The 17,816-nt window shown below is 52.6% G+C and overlaps 2 protein-coding genes across 4 annotated transcripts in view; one reads left to right on the plus strand and one right to left on the minus strand.

Annotated features, from left to right (window-relative positions):
- Nucleotides 1–3,561: 3,561 nt before the first annotated feature.
- The window catches only part of TRIOB (TRIO and F-actin binding protein), a 76,842-nt gene continuing 62,587 nt past the window's right edge, over nucleotides 3,562–17,816 (plus strand). For 2 of the 3 annotated variants that reach the window (XM_071080551.1, XM_071080548.1), the window contains exons 1-3: nucleotides 3,562–3,694; nucleotides 6,133–6,306; nucleotides 17,515–17,654. In XM_071080551.1, coding sequence (XP_070936652.1) covers nucleotides 6,193–6,306; nucleotides 17,515–17,654 — 254 coding nt within the window. In that variant the 5' untranslated portion in view covers nucleotides 3,562–3,694; nucleotides 6,133–6,192. Of the gene's footprint in view, nucleotides 3,695–6,118; nucleotides 6,307–17,514; nucleotides 17,655–17,816 lie in introns of those variants that run through there. The other variant, XM_071080549.1, reaches the window with a different exon arrangement.
- Nucleotides 7,163–17,816, minus strand: part of LOC105464472 (uncharacterized) — a 45,768-nt gene continuing 35,114 nt past the window's right edge. The window contains exons 4-5 of the mRNA XM_071080552.1: nucleotides 17,281–17,448; nucleotides 7,163–8,698 (exon numbers count right to left, since the gene is read on the minus strand). Of these exons, the coding sequence (XP_070936653.1) occupies nucleotides 8,421–8,698; nucleotides 17,281–17,448 (446 nt within the window). The 3' untranslated portion in view covers nucleotides 7,163–8,420. The remainder of the gene's footprint in view (nucleotides 8,699–17,280; nucleotides 17,449–17,816) is intronic.

The following is a 17,816-nucleotide window of genomic DNA, read 5'->3' on the forward strand; positions in this document are numbered from 1 at the left end:
GAAACTCCATCTCAAAAAAAAAAAATTGGCACTTGGCGTGTCCTGTTGACCAGGCAGGAGGCAAAGGCATGAGGCAGAGGCAAGGGACCTCCTAGCTGCAAGACAGGCTGGGAACTCTTCTATTTATTTATTTTTCGAGATGGAGTTTTGCTCATCGTCTAGGCTGGAGTGCAATGATGCGATCTTGGCTCACTGCAACCTCTGCTTCCTGGATTCAAGCAACTCTCCTGCCTCAGCCTCCCAAGTAGCTGGGACTATAGGCACCCGCCACCACGCCTGACCAATTTTTGTGTTTTTAGTAGAGACGGGTATTTGCCATGTTGGCCAGGCTGGTCTCGAACTCTTGACCTCAGGTAATCCACCTGCTGTGGCCTCTCAAAGTGCTGGGATTACAGGCATGAGCCACCCCTTCCAGCCAGGAACTCTTCTATTCTGGGAAACCAAGTGCCCAGATGATAATTGGGGATTGTGTTAGAAAGGGGAGAATGGGGCAGGGCGTGGTGGTTTATACCTGTAATCCCAGCACTTTGGGAGGCCGAGGCGGGTGGATCACAAGGTCAAGAGATCGAGGCCATCCTGGCCAACATGGTGAAACCCTGTCTCCATTAAAAACACAAAAATTAGCCGGGCATGGTGGCACGCGCCTGTAATCTCAGCTATTCGGGAGGCTGAGGCAAGAGAATTGCTTGAACCCAGGAGGTGGAGGTTGCAGTGAGCCGAGATCATGCCACTGCACTCTAGCCTGGCGACAGAGCGGGACTCTGTCTCAAAAAAAAAAAAAAAAAAAAAAAAAAAAAAAAAATATATGTATATATATATATATATATATATATATATATATATATATATTACCCAGGTGTGGTGGCGGGTGCCTGTAATCCCAGCTACTTGGGAGGCTGAGACAAGAGAATCGCTTGAACCCGAGGGGCGGAGGTTGCAGTGGGCCAAGATCACGCCACTGCACTCCAGCTTGGGTGACAAGAGCAAGACTCCATCTCAAAAATAAAAGGAGAGAATGGGTGTTGGGGTACAATCAGCAGATTATTTCACAGAAGCCAAATATATAAAGGGCTGTCATGAGGGGATCCATCTGTGTGGGGCTTAAGTCACAGCAGACATTTATCCATCCTCGGTTTCCACACTGAGGTCAGGCCGTGTGCTGGTAAACGATGAGCTGTGGCCATAGTTACCTGAAGCTGGGCTCAGCCTGCTAAAAGAAAACTTCTTTTGGTAGGATCTGTTTCGGGGTGGCCTGAGCTCTCCCCAGGGGGGTGAGGTGAGGTGAGGAACTGTGGGGGCAGGTGTTCCAGGATCATATAACCCTCAGCTTCCATCCTTTCCAAGGTCCCAGTGGCGTTGACGACCTTGACATCCCCAGGTTTGAGCCATTGACCTTCCTTTGGCTTGCAGGTGGCTCTGGTGAAGAGCTTCGGTTCCTCCTGAGCTCGGACAGCTCACTGCCTGCTCCCTTGTGAGCACTGCTGGAAATGCCTGCCTTGTTCTGAGCTAGCATCGGCCTCCACCACACACCTTCAGAGGTTTGCAGGCTGTTCTCAGCCTTTCTCGCTCTCCTCACCTTTGAGCCACCTCCTAGGAGAAGCCTTCTCTGCTTCCTCCTTTCTCCACCTGGCCTCCCATGATAGTAGGTGTTTCCTTCTTGTAAACACTGAACACAGTGGATCCTGGTTTGTCCCTCGAACCAGATCACGAGCTTTCTGAGTGAGAAGTTGTATCTTAGTCATTTCTGTTTCTGCTCTGGGCACAAGCCTTTGTCAATGTAGGTTCTCAGCCAATTCTGTCTGAATCCAATCCCCAGGTGATCCCCAACAACTCTCTTTTTTTTTTTTTTTTTTTTTGAGACGGAGTCTCGCTCTGCCGCCCAGGCTGGAGTGCAGTGGCCGGATCTCAGCTCACTGCAAGCTCCGCCTCCCGGGTTCACGCCATTCTCCTGCCTCAGCCTCCTGAGTAGCTGGGACTACAGGCGCCGCCACCTCGCCCGGCTAGTTTTTTGTATTTTTTAAAGTAGAGACGGGGTTTCACCGTGTCAGCCAGGATGGTCTCGATCTCCTGACCTCGTGATCCGCCCGTCTTGGCCTCCCAAAGTGCTGGGATTACAGGCTTGAGCCACCGCGCCCGGCCAATCCCCAACAACTCTCGAAATAAAATAAGATTTCCATGACCCTAGTGCCAAGCTCACCTGCCTGCAAGTGTCTGAATCTAGTCTACCTTCCCCATCTCATCACTGCATCCATCTCTCCTGGACTCCTGCTGCAACCTTCCTCCCTGTCCAGTGAATTTCACCCTCTTCCTCCCCTCCCAGTCACCGCAGTTGCCAAATATCAACCAAAAGGAAAAAAGATGGGAAACAACCTTTTTTTTTTTTTTTAAAGGCAGAGTCTCACTCTGTTGCCCAGGCTGGAGTGCAATAGTGTGATCTCGGCTCACTGCAACCTCCGCCTCCCGGGTTCAAGCGATGCTCCTGCCTCAGCCTTCTGAGTAGCTGAGACTACAGGCGCACACCACCACGCCCGGCTATTTTTTTTTTTTTTTTTTTTCTTTTTTAGACAGAGTTTTGCTCTGCCGCCCAGGCTGGAGTGCAATAGCGCTATCTCGGCTCACTGCAACCTCCGCCCCCGCGGTAAGAAAACTGTCATGACGGAGAGGTTAAGACTCTAGTCCAAGGTCTGTGGCTAAAGCCAGCCCAGCGGACTGTCGCCAGAATGAACCAACGGGAAAGAGGTCAGAAGGAGCCAGATCCGCCAGTGACAGCCCTCTCTAGGGCTCCCTGGGGACCCCCAGTGGGCGAGTGCTGCAGGCTGCCCAGGCTAAACGTGCAGCGAGTCCCGCTCTCAGAGGTATCCGTGCCCCGCCCGCCTCCGCCCCGCCCCTTGTTCTGGCTTGTCCAGTCCCACAGAGTCCCACAGTCTTCATGTAAATGAGGCACCCAGAGAGAGCCTATGCGAGCGTGTCAGGGGCGTGGCCTGCCTTCCACTTCCCGAGCATCGCTCTGATTCATTGTTAAAATAAAGAGGCCATGACCCTGGCACTCCCACCCCGGCAGCCCCTGTGCGTGGAAATCCAGCCAAGGTTAGCACTGGGCCGCAGAAAAGAGGAGCTGGTAGGGGGAGGCCTACGGGAGGGGTAGGGGTCGAGGGATCCGGGGAAGAACTGGCTGAATGCCTGGATGGAGAGGGTCTCGGGTCCATTCTCTGGGTGGGGCATGTGTAACTGCTTAAGGTTTTGATTATTATATCCACATCTCAAGTGCATTTTAGAGAAGGATTCTGCCTATTGGGTGTGGGTAGGGGAGGAAACGGGAGCAGAGAGGGGCACGTGGAGTAGAGCCACCTACCCACCCCCAGGAAAATTCAGCGGCGTTCTCCTGCTAGGCGACGCTCCTTTATGTGGCCAGACCAGGAGAGAAACGCCCAGGACGGGCGGGGCCGATGCGCCCCTCTTCCACCACCAGGAGCCGGGAGGACGACCGCCCGGGGAGGATCAGAGACCCTGGGGCCACGGAAGGGCCAGTGGGTGGTCCTCTCCCCACCGTGCCCTGCTGTTGCCCCCACCCCATTCCCTTCTCCAGGTCTGATGATGGAGGAGCCTTGGCCCTGGCTGTCCCAGGGGAGGAGGTGAAATTCCTCAGCTCTCCACCAAGATCGGCAACAAAAGCCTGATCCCTGGAACACACCAGGTGAGGATGAATGAATGTGGGCAGGTGACCTGGGGGCACCAAAAGTTGCTTGTGTTTTGGGATGTTGGGTTCCTCCCACCCCCCACCGTCCCCTTGGGGCTCTGTGTGGGTGGGGAGGGCATCTTTAAGTGACTCTCCTGACCCAGCTTCATTCTAGGGCATGAATGTTGGCGGCCCAAGAGGCACCCAGAAAGGAGAACCCTTGTACAAGTTAAGACACCAGGGTTTCAGAAGGGTGTGATGCTTCACACCTGTAATCCCAGCACTTTGAGGGGCTGAAGGAGGAGGATTACTTGAGGTCAGGAGTTCAGGAGTTCAAAACCAGCCTGGGTAACACAGCAAGAGCCTTTTTGTTTGTTTGTTTGTTTGTTTTTTGAGACACACTGTTGCCCAGGCTGGAGGGCAGCAGGGCGATCTTAGCTCCACCGCAACCTCTACCTCCCGGATTCAAGCAATTCTCTTGCCCCAGCTTCTCGAGTAGCTGGGATTACAGGCGTGCGCCACCACGCCCAGCTAATTTTTGTAGTTTTAGTAGAGACAGGGTTTCACTATGTTGGCCAGGCTGGTCTTGAATTCCTGGCCTCAAGTGATCGACCTGCCTCAGCCTCCCAAAGTGCTGGGATTATAAGCGTCAGCCACCGCACCTGGCCAAGAGCCCATTTTTACAAAAGAAAAAGTTAAAAAATTAGCTGGGCATGGTGGCGTGCACCTGTATTCCCAGTTACTGGGGAGACTGAAGCTAGAGAATCATTTGAGCCCAGGAGTTTGAGGCTGCAGTGAGCTGTGATCGAGCCACTGCACTCCAGCCTGGGTGACAGAGCAAGACCCTGCCCCCACCACCTCCTCAAAAAAGAAACTAGGGGCCAGGTGCAGTGGCTCACACCTGTAATCCCAGCATTTTGGAAGGCTGAAGGGGGTGGATCACCTGAGGTCAGGAGTTCGCCTGGCCAACATGGCAAAACCCCGTCGCTACTAAAAATACAAAAATTAGCCAGGCATGATGGCACATGCCTGTGATCCCAGAAACTACTTGGGAGGCTGAGGAAGGAGAATTGCTTGAACCCAGGAGATGGAGGTTGCAGTGAGCCGAGTGAGCTGAGATCACACCACGGCACTCCAGCCTAGGCGACAGAGAGAAACTTTGTCTTAAAAAAACAAAACAAAACAAAAAAACACATTAGGGTTTCTTTTTGGCTAAGCTCTGCCACAAACTTGCTGTGTGACTTCAGGCTGTTCATGTTTGTCAAAGACGTCATCCTCAACTCTGAAAATATCTGGTCAGCCTTTTGCCTCCCTCGCTGTGCTTCCCAAGGGAGCTGTGCGAGTTGGCAGTATGATCCAGTGCTCCTCACTTCCACCTCCAAGAGAGCAGGGACACACACAGCCCTGGATTTGAATCAGCCACTGTGACCTTGAGTGAGCAAAGGAACCTCTCTGAGCCTTAGTTGCCTGATCTAAAATGGGCATTAATTTGATCTACAATGCAGAGTAGCTATAATACAAGGACACTCAAACTTTGGGGCGCACTAGAATCACCGGGGAAATCACTTTTTTTTTTCTTTTTTAAAGACAGAGTCTCGCTCTTGTCACCCAGGCTGGAGTGCGGTGATACGATCTCAGCTCACTGCAACCTCCACCTCCTGGGTTCAAGCGATTCTCCTGCCTCAGCCTTCTGAGTAATTGGGACTACAGGCGCGCACCACCATGCCCAGCTAATTTTTGTATTTTTTGTAGAGACGGGGTTTCGCCAGTTGCCCAGGCTGGTCTTGAACTCTTGGGCTCAAATGATCCGTCCGCACTGGGCACAGCTGGAATGTGCATTTTTTTGTTTTTTGTTTTGAGATGGAGTCTCACTCTGTCGCCCAGGCTGGAGTGCAATGGCGCGATCTTGGCTCACTGCAACCTCCGCCTTCCGGGTTCAAGCCATCTTCCTGCCTCAGGCTCCCAAGTAGCTGGGATTACAGGCACGCCCCATCACACCCGGCTGATTTTTGTATTTTTAGTAGAGACGGGGTTTCACCATATTGGCTAGGCTGGTCTCGAACTCCTGACCTCAAGTGATCGGCCCGCCTCGGCCTCCCAAAGTGCTGGGATTACAGGCATCAGCCACTGTGCCCGGCCTGGTATCTGCATTTTTATGAACAGCTCAGGAGGGTGTAATGCAGAGTCCTTGGCATGCACTTTCAGCAACACTGCAGTAAGGACTAGAAATCGCACATCAAATGCTGGCAGAGTGCTTGGGTGCTTAGTAGGTGCTTAGTGAGTGTTTGTTGAGTGAATAAATGAACAGGAATGGATGGAGAATAGGAACATCCAAAGGAATGGATGAGTAACCTTATTTCCTTGGTCCTTGTCTGGAAACTGGGGCAACTGGGGCTGAGGTTCAGGTGAGTGGCCAGCCAGTCATCTGGTCTTTGCCTCTCCCTCATTTTCGCCAGGCCTCACCTAGAGGTTCAGCCATTGGATTATAGGAACTGCCCTGCCCTGACTCACCCAATATGGAGGAGGTGCCTGGGGATGCCCCCTGTGAACACTTTGAGGCCAACATGCTTACCCAGAACCGCCGTCAAAACTGCTTCCACCCTGAGGAGGCCCACAGAGCAAGATACCAGGTGAGCCAGTTCTCCACGTGGTTGAGGTGGTTTGGGATGGGGGCATGGGTGAAGGACTGGGCCTGTAGTGTCCGCTAACTCACAGTTGAACCCAGATGCTGACCTTCCTCCTGGCCAGAGCCTCGGTTTTCCCACATTGCAATGAAGTGGTTGAACCATGTGAATGTTTCACAATCTTCAGTCACTTTCCTCCTGCTTATATGATACGATTGTTACCATAGCCTCATCTAATCTATTACTTACTTTGTTAGTCTTTAAATCAACATCTTTTTCCCCTCCTATTGTAAAAAAACTTCACATCATCAACACAAGTAGAAAACTATAATTATTTCCTGTGTATATAAAGTTAAGGAGAAAGGTAGAGCCTGGGCACAGAGGCTCACACCTGTAATCCCAGCAGTTTGGGAGGCCAAGCAGGTGGATCACCTGAGGTCGGGAGTTTGAAACCAGCCTGGCCAACATGGTGAAACTCCATCTCTACTAAAAATACAAAAATTAGCTGGGCACGGTGGTGCATGCCTGTAATCCCAGCTACTCGGGAGGCTGAGGCAGGAGAATCACCTAAACCCGGGAGGCGGAGGTTGTGGTGAGCTGAGAACATGCCACTGCACTCCAGCCTGTCTCAAAAAAACCAAAACACAGAAGAAAGGTAGAAAAAGAAAAAAACAAAACAGAAATGTCATTAAACCCTAACTCGAGAGTATTTTCTTTTTCTTTCTTTCTTTTTTCTTTTTTTTTTGTAAGACAGAGTCTTGCTCTGTTGCCAGGGCTGGAGTACAGTGGCGTGATCTCAGCTCACCACAACCTCCACCTCCTGGGTTCAAGCGATCCTCCCACCTCAGCCTCCCAAGTAGCTGGGATTACAGGTGCCTGCCACCATGCCCAGCTAATTTTTGTATTTTCAGTAGAGACAGGGTTTCGCCATGTTGGCCAGGCTGGTGTTAAACTCCTGACCTCAGGTGATCCACCTGCCTCGGCCTCCCAGAGTGCTGGGATTACAGGCATGAGCCACTACACCTGGCCTCGAGAGTGTTTTCTTTTCTTTTTTTTTTTTTTACGAAGATTGAATCTGCTTTATTTATATACACAATGGGGCAGCCTAATGCACATCATAACATTAACTTTTCCAAACAAGTTTGCTAAGAAACTGCTCCTATATTTAGTGTTAAAAATAAAACAATCTTCCCATTTAGAAAAATCAAGACATCAGTCAATTAGTAAAGCCTATTCTTCCTCCCAGCAATTTGTACTTTCTTTTTTTTTTTTTTTTTTTTTTTGAGACGGAGTCTCGCTTTGCGCCCAGGCTGGAGTGCAGTGGCCGGATCTCAGCTCACTGCAAGCTCCGCCTCCCGGGTTTACGCCATTCTCCGGCCTCAGCCTCCCGAGTAGCTGGGACTACAGGCGCCCGCCACCTCGCCCGGCTAGTTTTTTGTATTTTAGTAGAGATGGGGTTTCACCGTGTTAGCCAGGATGGTCTCGATCTCCTGACCTCATGATCCGCCCGTCTCGGCCTCCCAAAGTGCTGGGATTACAGGCTTGAGCCACCGCGCCCGGCCAATTTGTACTTTCTTGTATTCATTTAGGAATTGTGAATTCATGAGAAAAGAACACTTTTTTTTTTTTTTTTGAGACAGAGTCTCGCTCTGTCACCCAGGCTGGAGTGCAGTGGCCGGATCTCAGCTCACTGCAAGCTCCGCCTCCCGGTTTACGCCATTCTCCTGCTTCAGCCTCCTGAGTAGCTGGGACTACAGGCGCCCGCCACCTCGCCTGGCTAGTTTTTTTGTGTGTTTTTTAGTAGAGACGGGGTTTCACCTTGTTAGCCAGGATGGTCTCGATCTCCTGACCTCGTGATCCGCCCGTCTCGGCCTCCCAAAGTGCTGGGATTACAGGCTTGAGCCACCGCGCCCGGCCAAAACTCTATTCCTTCACCCAGTTTCCTCACTCAAGTAGAAACTCATGAATTTCTGTGATTTTCGCTATAGGACCAGGCCACAGGAAAGGGCTAAAATATCTCTAATTAGAGGTAGGGAAAAGTGTTTTCTTGAGACTTGAAGGCAGTCATTCGTCACTTTGTGCTCGAAGGCATTCCTCAGTGAACTTCTCTCCTAGAGCCTTCAGAGTAAAGCACAGGATCTGGGCTCCCGGAAGGGGTTACTTCCAGCTGGAACACCCACCAGCAGGGCATCCTTGCAGGCATTCTGCATACAGTATTGTTGAAGCTCTGCAGCTGCCTGAGGGACCTTGATCCTCTCCATGCCAGCCTCCAACTTGAGCTGCTCCACCAGGCGCTGCAGGGCGCTCGCGCTAGCGCTGGAGGACATGGCGGCGGCACTGGGCTCTGAGGGCTCAGAGTGTTTTCTGTGGAAGGCTCTGAGCTTGAGTCCTGCTGTCTCTTTGTCAAAAAGGGAGATTAGCAGATGTTAGAGAGATGTTAAGAATACACCAGCATCATCTGGAGATTTTCTTTCTCTCTCTCTCTTTTTTTTTTTTTCCTTTTGGAGATAGGGTCTTGCTCTGTAGCCCAGGCTGGAGTGCAGTGGTCCAACCATGGCTTACTGTAGACTCAACCTCCCAGGCTCAAATGATCTTCCCACCTCAGCCTCCTGAGTAGCTGGGACTACAGGCACATGCCACCACGCCCGGCTAATTTTCTTGTAGAGACGGGATCTCACTATGTTGCCAGGGCTAGTCTCAAGTTCCTGGGCTCAAGCGATCCCCCCACCTCAACCTCCGTAACTTCAGGGATAACAGGTATGAGACACCGCACCTGGTCTGGAGATCTGGAGATTTTCTTCTTCAATTTATTAACGGAGTGAAGAAGAGTCCTTTTCTTTTTTTTTTTTTTTTATTTGAGACGTAGTCTCTCTCTGTCGCCAGGCTGGAGTTCAGTGGCTCAGTCTCGGCTCATGGCAACCTCCATCTCCCAGGTTCAAGTGACTCTCCTGCCTCAGCCTCCTGAGTACCTGGGATTACAGGAGTGCACCACCACGCCTGGATAATTTTTGTATTTTTAGTAGAGTCAGGGTTTCACCATGTTGGTTAGGCTGGTCTCGAACTCCTGACCTTCTGATCTGCCCGCCTCGGCCTCCCAAAGCGCTGGGATTACAGGCATGAGCCACTGCGCCCAGCCGAGATTTTCTTCTTCAAGTTATTGAAGGAGTGAAGAAGAGTCCTTTTCTCACCTTGTGATTGATGTAATCTGCTGCCAAGCCCCCATGCATGTAAACACAGAGGACCTGATACACACGATGAGAAACCTCAGACCCATGAACCTCCGAGGGTCCTTCCAACCTTGACCCCCATGGCTTCGTCATTCCCACTGGGGTCTGAAGCTCCTCTTTTTTTTTTTTTTTTTTTTTTTTTTTTTTTTTGAGACAGAGTCTCGCTCTGTTGCCCAGGCTGGAGTGCAGTGGCACCATCTCGACTCACAGCAAGCTCCGCCTCCCAGGTTCACACCATTCTTTTGCCTCAGCCTCCCGAGTAGCTGGGAGACTACAAGCGCCTGCCACCTCGCCCGGCTAATTTTTTGTATATTTAGTAGAGATGGGGCTTCACCGTGTTAACCAGGATGGTCTCAATCTTCCTGACCTCGTTATTTGCCCACCTCGGCCTCCCAAAGTGCTGGGATTACAGGTGTAAGCCACCACGCCCAGCCTGAAGCTCCCCTTGAGCCTGGCAGCCAGTTTCATGCAGGGGTTAGTTTCCTAGAGGTGCCATTGGGAAGGGGTTACTGCTGTTGGGCTTGGGAGCCAGGCAGGCCCGAGCTCCAATCCTAGGTTTGCCGTGACCTGCTGTGTCCCCTGGGGTTAACTTCTCTGGCTTCACTGTCCTCATGGCTGAAGTTGGGGCAATAGGCTTCTCATTCAGGACATCTGGCACTGCTTAGCCCAAGCCCCATGTGGCTAATTCAGTTCATGTTAGTTTCCTGTCTTCCCCCTTCCTGACCAGAAAAGTAAACCTTGGAGGACTCTTTTCTACTAGTATTTTTTTTTTTTTTTTTTTTTGAGACGGAGTCTCGCTCTGTCACCCAGGCTGGAGTGCAGTGGCCGGATCTCAGCTCACTGCAAGCTCCGCCTCCCGGGTTCACGCCATTCTCCTGCCTCAGCCTCCCGAGTAGCTGGGACTACAGGCTCCTGCCACCTCGCCCGGCTAAGTTTTTGTATTTTTAGTAGAGACGGGGTTTCACTGTGTTAGCCAGGATGGTCTCGATCTCCTGACCTCGTGATCCGCCCGTCTCGGCCTCCCAAAGTGCTGGGATTACAGGCTTGAGCCACCGCGCCCGGCCTTTTTTTTTTTTTTTTTTTGAGACAGAGTCTCCCTCTGTTACCCAGGCCGGACTGCAGTGGCGCAGTCTCGACTCACTGCAACCTCTGCCTCCCAGGTTCAAGCAATTCTTGTGCCTCAGCCTCCCAAGTAGCTGGTAGCTGGGATTACAGGCGCCCGCCACCATGTCTGTCTAATTTTTGTATTTTTAGTAGAGGCGGGGTTTCGCCATGTTGGCCAGGCTGTTCTCGAACTCCTGACCTCAGGTGATCCACCCACCTCAGCCTCCCAAAGTGCTGGGATTACAGGAGTGAGCTACCGCGCCTGGCTTCTATCGGTCTTGATACCTCCAATAATAGCTTTCCTGTGCTCGCCTGCAAGTTCAGGTTCAGGGAACAGATGCCTGGGAGTCCATCTTTCATGCAAATGACCTTCTCCCAGTGGTTGGGAAGATGGCAAGCATGGAACAGGAGAGCTCTGGATTCAGGCTGGTCTGAGTTCTAGTCTCAATCCCACCATTTCCCACCTGAGACTGTGGGTCAGCTCATGAATTCATATATACTGAATAGGTGCTTAAAATGTGCCAGGAATTATGCTAGATGTTGGGGAAATCATGATAAATCAGAAAGGCACAGTCGGGCGCAGTGGCTCACTCCTGTAATCACAGCACTTTGGGAGGCCAAGGCGGACGGATCACTTGGAGTTCGAGACCAGCCTGGCAACATGGCAAAACCCCATCTCTACAAAAAATTTAAAAAATTAGCTGGGCGTTGTGGCATGCAGCTATAGTCTCAGTTACTTGGGAGGCTGAAGTGGGAGGATCACCTGAGACTGGGAGGTGGAGGCTGCAGTGAGTCGTGATCGCATTACTGTATTTCAGCCTAGGTGACAGAGTTAGACTATGTCTCAGAACAGAATAGAAAAGAAAAGAAATCAGGGAGGGGGAGGGGGAGAGGGAAGGGGAGACGGAGAGGGAGGAGGAGATGAGGAGAGGGGGACATATCCCTGGCTTGACTTCATAGGGCTTGTAGTCTAGCAAGAGAAATGGACAGTAAGAAAGTAATCATGCACATGATTATTTAATCTTGGTTGTGATAAATGTATAAAGGAATAGTAAGTGGCATGAAGGTAAAGGATAGGGCATTGGGGAAACTGTCTCCAAAAAAATGACATTTCAGCTGCTTGGTAAAGGCTGTGCAGGCATTAGCATTAGTCAGTGAAATTGCAGGAAGAGGAGAGGAAGGGAGTAGAATGTGCAAAGGCCAGCCTGGCACGGCAGTTCACACCTGTAATGCCAGCACTTTGGGAGGCTGAGGCAGGAAGATCACTTGAACTCAGGAGTTTGAGACCAGCCTGCGCAGCACAGTGAGACCCCATTTCTACCAAAAAAAAAATTAGCCAGGCAGGATGGTGCACACCTATAGTCCCAGCTAGTCAGAAGGCTGATGTGGGAAGATCACTGGAGCCCAGGAGTTCAAAGTTGCAGTGAGCTGTGAGTGTGCCAATGCACTCCAGCCTGGGCAACAGAGTGAGACCTTGTCTCAAAAACAAAACAAACAAAGAGGCCGGGTGCAGTGGTTCATGCCTGTAATCTCAGCACTTTGGGAGACTGAGATGGGTGGGCACCTGAGGTCAGGAGTTCAAGACCACCCTAGCCAACATGGTGAAACCCCATCTCTATTAAAAATACACAAATTAGCCAGGTGTGGTGGCAGGTGCCTGTATTCCCAGGTACTCGGGAGGCTGAGGCAGGAGAATCTCTTGAACCCAGGAGGCGGAGGTTGCAGTGAGCCAAGATTATACTACTGTACTCCAGCCTGGGCAACAGAGCGAGAATCCTCTCAAAACAAAACAAACAAACAAAGAATATGCAAAGGCCCTGAGGCAGAAAGGAGGCTGCACATTGGGCTGGAGAGGACAGCAAGAGGGGGCACAGAGGAGCTATAGAACAAGGATGGAGAATGGGGGGGGGCCTGGTCTCACTGGCCTTGTGCGGCTTTGTGGACATGTTGAGGACTTAGGATTCTGAGTTTTGTTTTGTTTTGTTTTTGTTTTTTTTTGAGATGGAGTCTCACTCTGTCGCCCAGGCTCCAGTGCAGAGGCATGATCTCGGCTCACTGCAACCTCCGTCTCCCAGGTTCAAGCGATTCTCCTGCCTCTGCCTCCCAAGTAGCTAAGACTACAGGCATGCGCCACCAAGCCCAGTTAATTTTTGTATTTTTAGTAGAGATGGGGCTTCACCATGCTACTCAGGCTGGTCTTGAAATCCTGGCCTCAAGCAATCCACCCTCCTTGGCTTCCCAAAGTGCTGAGATTACAGGTGTGAGCCACCAATAAGGGAGTGACATGTTCTGATTTTCTTTTCTCTTTCTTTTTTTTTTTTTTTGAGATGGTGTCTTGCTCCGTCGCCCAGGCTGGAGCGCAGTGGCGCGATCTCGGCTCACTGCAAGCTCCGCCTCCCGGGTTTACGCCATTCTCCTGCCTCAGCCTCCCGAGTAGCTGGGACTACAGGCGCCCGCTACCACACCACGCCCAGCTAATTTTTTGTATTTTTAGTAGAGACAGGGTTTCACCATGTAAGCCAGGACGGTCTCAATCTCCTGACCTCGTGATCTGCCCACCTCAGCCTCCCAAAGTGCTGGGATTACAGGTGTGAGCCACTGCGCTTGGCCCTGATTTGCTTTTTTCAGTCACTCTGATTGCTGGGCAGAGAGAATGGAGTGTGCAGGGTAGTGAGAGTGAATCAGATGACCCGCCAGGAAAAGGTGCACGTACTCATCAGTGCCAGAGATGATCAGGGCTTTGAGATGGAGGCAAATTGACACATTTTCGAACTAATTGAACAGGCACATCTACAGGATTTGGGGGTGAGGGAGGGGAGAAACCCATGGCTGACTCCTGTTATTTCTCCAGGCAGGGTACTTGGGTTGGGAGGTCTGTTTGGAGTTGTCTGGGGCATGGTGTGGGGTGCCGGCAGGACACAGTGGAGATGAGGGGGAGGTTAGTGAATTGGGGGAGCTGGAGCTCAGGGCCAGACCACCACAGGAGATGGAGGCCTGCGAGTCTTCAGGATCTGTCACTGACCAAAGTCTTGCTCATGGATGAGGCTATCGTCTGCAGAGGAAAGTGTGGAATGAGATGAGAATAGGCCTGGGTGGAGGCCAGGGAATCAGCAAAGACAGCCAAGAAGGCCAGAGGCTTGGAGGCAAACCCCACAATGTGCCCCTCCTCTCCAGTAGCCAAGACCAGAGATGGTTTCAAGGTAAGAGAGGGGACTGGGCACAGTGGCTCCTGCCTGTGATCACAGCACTTTAGGGGGCTGAGGCTGAAGGAAGTGCTTGAAACCAGGAGTTCAAGATCAGCCTAGGTAACAAAGTGAGATCCCATCTCTATAAAACAAAAAATTAACGGATGTAGTGGTACACGCCTGCAGTCCCAGCTACTTGGAAGGCTGAGGCAGGAGGATCATTTAAGCCCAGGAGATCGAGGCTGCAGTGCACTGTGATCATGCCATTGCCAGAGCGAGACTCTATCTGGAAAAAAAAAAAAAAAGAGATCAGAGAGGGGCACAACATCAAATCCTCCACTTTCTTGAGCCTCCAGTTGCTCTGATGATGATCTGAGGCTGTGAAACTTTCCTTTGGCAAATGCATGAGGGGTGACTGTTGTGTCTCTGAGCCAGGCCCTGGGACCCAACTCTGGGCAGGAAACAGCTCCCTGTGTACCAGATGTGATAGTAAAAAACTGACACTGGGTTGGGCATGGTGGCTCACGCCTGTAACCCCAGCATTTTGGGAGGCCGAGGCGGGTGGATCGTTTGAGACTAGCCTAACTAGCATGGTGAAATCCTGACTGTACTAAAAATACAAAAATTAGCAGGGCATGGTGGCGGGTACCTGTAATCCCAGCTACTCGGGAGGCTGAGGCAGGAGAATGGCGTGAACCCAGGAGGCAGAGCTTGCAGTGAGCCGAGATCGCGCCACTGTACTCCAGCCTGGGCGACAGAGCAAGATTCCGTCTCACCAAAAAAAAAAAAAAAAAAAAAAATTGAGGCCAGGCACGGTGGCTGACACCTGTAATCCCAGCACTTTGAGAGGCTGAGGCAGGCGGATCAACTTGAGCGCAGGAGTTCGAGACCAGCCTGGGCAACACGGTGAAACCCCATCTCTACTAAAAATATAAAAATTGGCCGAGCACAGTGGCTCACACCTGCAATCCCAGCACTTTGGGAGGCCGAGGTGGGCAGATCACAAGGTCAGGAAGATTGAGACCATCCTGGCTAACAGTGAAACCCCATCTCTACTACAAATACAAAAAATTAGCTGGGCATGGTGGCGGGCACCTGTAGTCCCAGCTGCTCAGGAGGCTGAGGCAGAATGGCGTGAACCCGGGAGGCAGAGCTTGCAGTGAGCCGAGAAGGTGTCCCTGCACTCCAGCCTGGGAGACAGAGCGAGACTCTGTCTCAAAAAAAAAAAAAAAAAAACTATCTATATATCTATATATATAACCCAGGCATGGTGGTGTGCACCTATAGTCCCAGCTACTCAGAAGGCGGAGGCATGAGAATCACTTGAACCCAGGAGGTGGAGGTTACAGTGAGCTGAGATCATGCCACTGCACTCCAGCCTGGGCAACAGAGTAAGACTCTGTCTAAAAAAAAAAAAAAAAAATTGGCTGGGCACAGTGGCTCACACCTATAATCCAAGCACTTTGGGCGTCCAAGGTGGAGGATTCATTGAGCCCAGGAGTTTGTGACCAGCCTGGGCAACATGGCAAAACCCTGTCTATTTAATGAAAATTTTTTAGGGGCTGGGCACGGTGGCTCACGCCTGTAATCCCAGCACTTTGGGAGGCTGAGGCAGACAGATCACCTGCCATCAGGGGTTTGAGACCAGCCTGGCCAACATGGCAAACCCCTGTCTCTACTAAAAATAGAAAAATTAGCTGGGCGTGACGTCACTTGTAATCACAGCTACTGGGGAGGCTGAGGCAGGAGAATTGCTTGAACCCAGGAGGTGAAGGTTGCAGTGAATCGAGACTGCGCCATTGCACTCTAACCTGGGCTACAAGAGCGAGACTCTGTCTCAAAAAAAAAAAAAAAAAAATCCCTCTACAAATATTAACTCATTTAATTCTCAGAACACCCCTAGGAGGTGGGTCCTGCTATCCTGCTGGTTTTGTAGATGAGATAACTGAGGCACAGAGAGGATACACGTGGCCCAGGTCTTGGTCGCATCTCAGCCTCCATTTCCTAGAGGAGAAAACAAGGCTCCAAAAGGGGAAGTCATCGGCCTGAGGTCACGAGCCGGGAAGTGGAGGAGCCAGGATGGGGCCCGAGGTCTATCTGAGGCCAGAGCCAGTGCTGACCCGCCAGACAGGAAATCAGAGCTGGGGACTGACTGTGGGGCTCACTCAAGTGGGTGGTGGGGTGGTGACGGGAGCTGGGATGAAAGCCAGGATGAGGTGTCACATCAGGCTGAGGCTCCTGCTGGGCCTGGCGGGGCAGAGACCCCTGGATGATGCCTGGCGAGCGTCTCCTGATTTCTGCTGTGCTGTCCCCTGGGTGGCCAAGGCGCCAGGCCCGGCTGTGGATCTGACACCTCCTGCTGCCGAGCTCTGATCAGAATCTGGCTGCAGGGCAGGGGGCGAAACTGAATCCTGCCAAGCTCCCCTGGCCTGGATGTCACGGCAGATACCCCAACCCCACTTCTTGGCACCGCCTGACCCCCAGCGGTGGCCTTCTTGGAACCTGGAGAGCCTGTGCCCACCCCATGTTGCCGACCAGGCTGCTGCCTTGGCCCTGGGCTCTGGGCTCCAGGGTCCCCAGGGATCCCATGCCCAGGCTCCTGCCCCTCCCGGCTCTCAGGTGAGCTGCTGGGATCGGGTTCCTGTGGTTTCAAGTCCTGCATTGTTCTTGGCTGGGCCCCGGCTTATGAAACAGTAATGAGGGGCCCCTGCTCCCGAAGCCGGCCCCTCTAAGGTTTCCACTGCCTCGGCTGCTGCTGCCACCACAGCCCGGAGTCAGGGCCTGGGAGGGCGGCAGCGTGGGGGCCTGAGCCGGAGCCCCCCGGGGATGAGGGTGCTGACAGCCGACAGCCGCCACCACCGCCAGAGCCCGCAGCCCAGGTAATCCGAGAGGAGGCGGGGCGCAGGGTGCCATGGCCGCTGTCTCCCACCACCAGGGGAGGGACCTACTGCTCTCCAGAGGTGGGGAGGAATTGGGGGGGGCCTTGGAGGTGAGCAACCGTTCTCCCCTGGTGAGCCCAGCACCAGACCAGCCTTCACAGGTGTGGCCTTGCCAAGGGTGGAGGGAGAGAGGAGCGGGCAGCTGGCTCCAGGCCTTGACCCTCCAGCCCTGGAGCCCCTGCCTCTCCTTTAGTGGGGCAAATCTCTTCTGTCCTCCAAGACCTTGTTTTCCCATCTCCTCTACCATCAAACTGCCTCTTCCTCCCTCAGACCTCTTCCTTCTCTCAGCCAGCCTAATCCTTCCTCCTCACCCTTGTCTTTTGGCCGCAAAAGACCCTGGTGGATCCTTCTTTCCACCTCGTTCTGGGGCGCACAACATACATGCATATATACATAAACTTGCACTGATGCAAACGTACGAATCCGTGTACCCGCGGGACCTGCGCAGGCATGCATGCGCAAGAGCTCACTCCACCTATGTGCACACACGTGCCCCCAATACCAGGTCTTTATCCACACACATACCTGCTCCAAGGCCCGTATGTGTACAACACGTGTGCATGCACACACCGGGTACCTCAGCCAGCCCTCGGCTTGAGTCCCAAGGGGCGCTTCCAGCCTGATGGGCAGCTCCTTGAGAAGTGCGAGATCCCCGGAGGAGATGCCTGGAGACTCCCACACCGCTGGGAGGGGCTGTGCAGGGGGAGGGGAGACCCCACGTGGGCACTGAGTTGTCTCCTCTCTCCAACCCTGGCCCAGGAGCTCAGGAGCCCTTCAGGTGCTGAGGTGCCCTACTGCGACCTGCCTCGATGCCCACCTGCCCCTGAGGACCCACTCAGCGCCTCAACCTCCGGCTGCCGGTCTGTGGTGGACCCGGGCCTCTGGCCAGGGTCCAGGAGGTGGGTAAGAGTCCCAGGGCCCGGGGAAAGGCTTCATGGGGTGGAATGCCCTTGCCCTTCCCATTTGCACTCCTTCCCCAAGGCAACACCTGTCTGTAATGGCTGCTGGCATGGGTCACGTGGTCAGTCCTCCAAATCTAGGCACAGGTAGGCGGTGGGCAT

This window comes from Macaca nemestrina, chromosome 15, assembly GCF_043159975.1.
Source record: "Macaca nemestrina isolate mMacNem1 chromosome 15, mMacNem.hap1, whole genome shotgun sequence".
In the NCBI taxonomy this organism is placed as follows: Eukaryota; Metazoa; Chordata; class Mammalia; order Primates; family Cercopithecidae; genus Macaca; species Macaca nemestrina.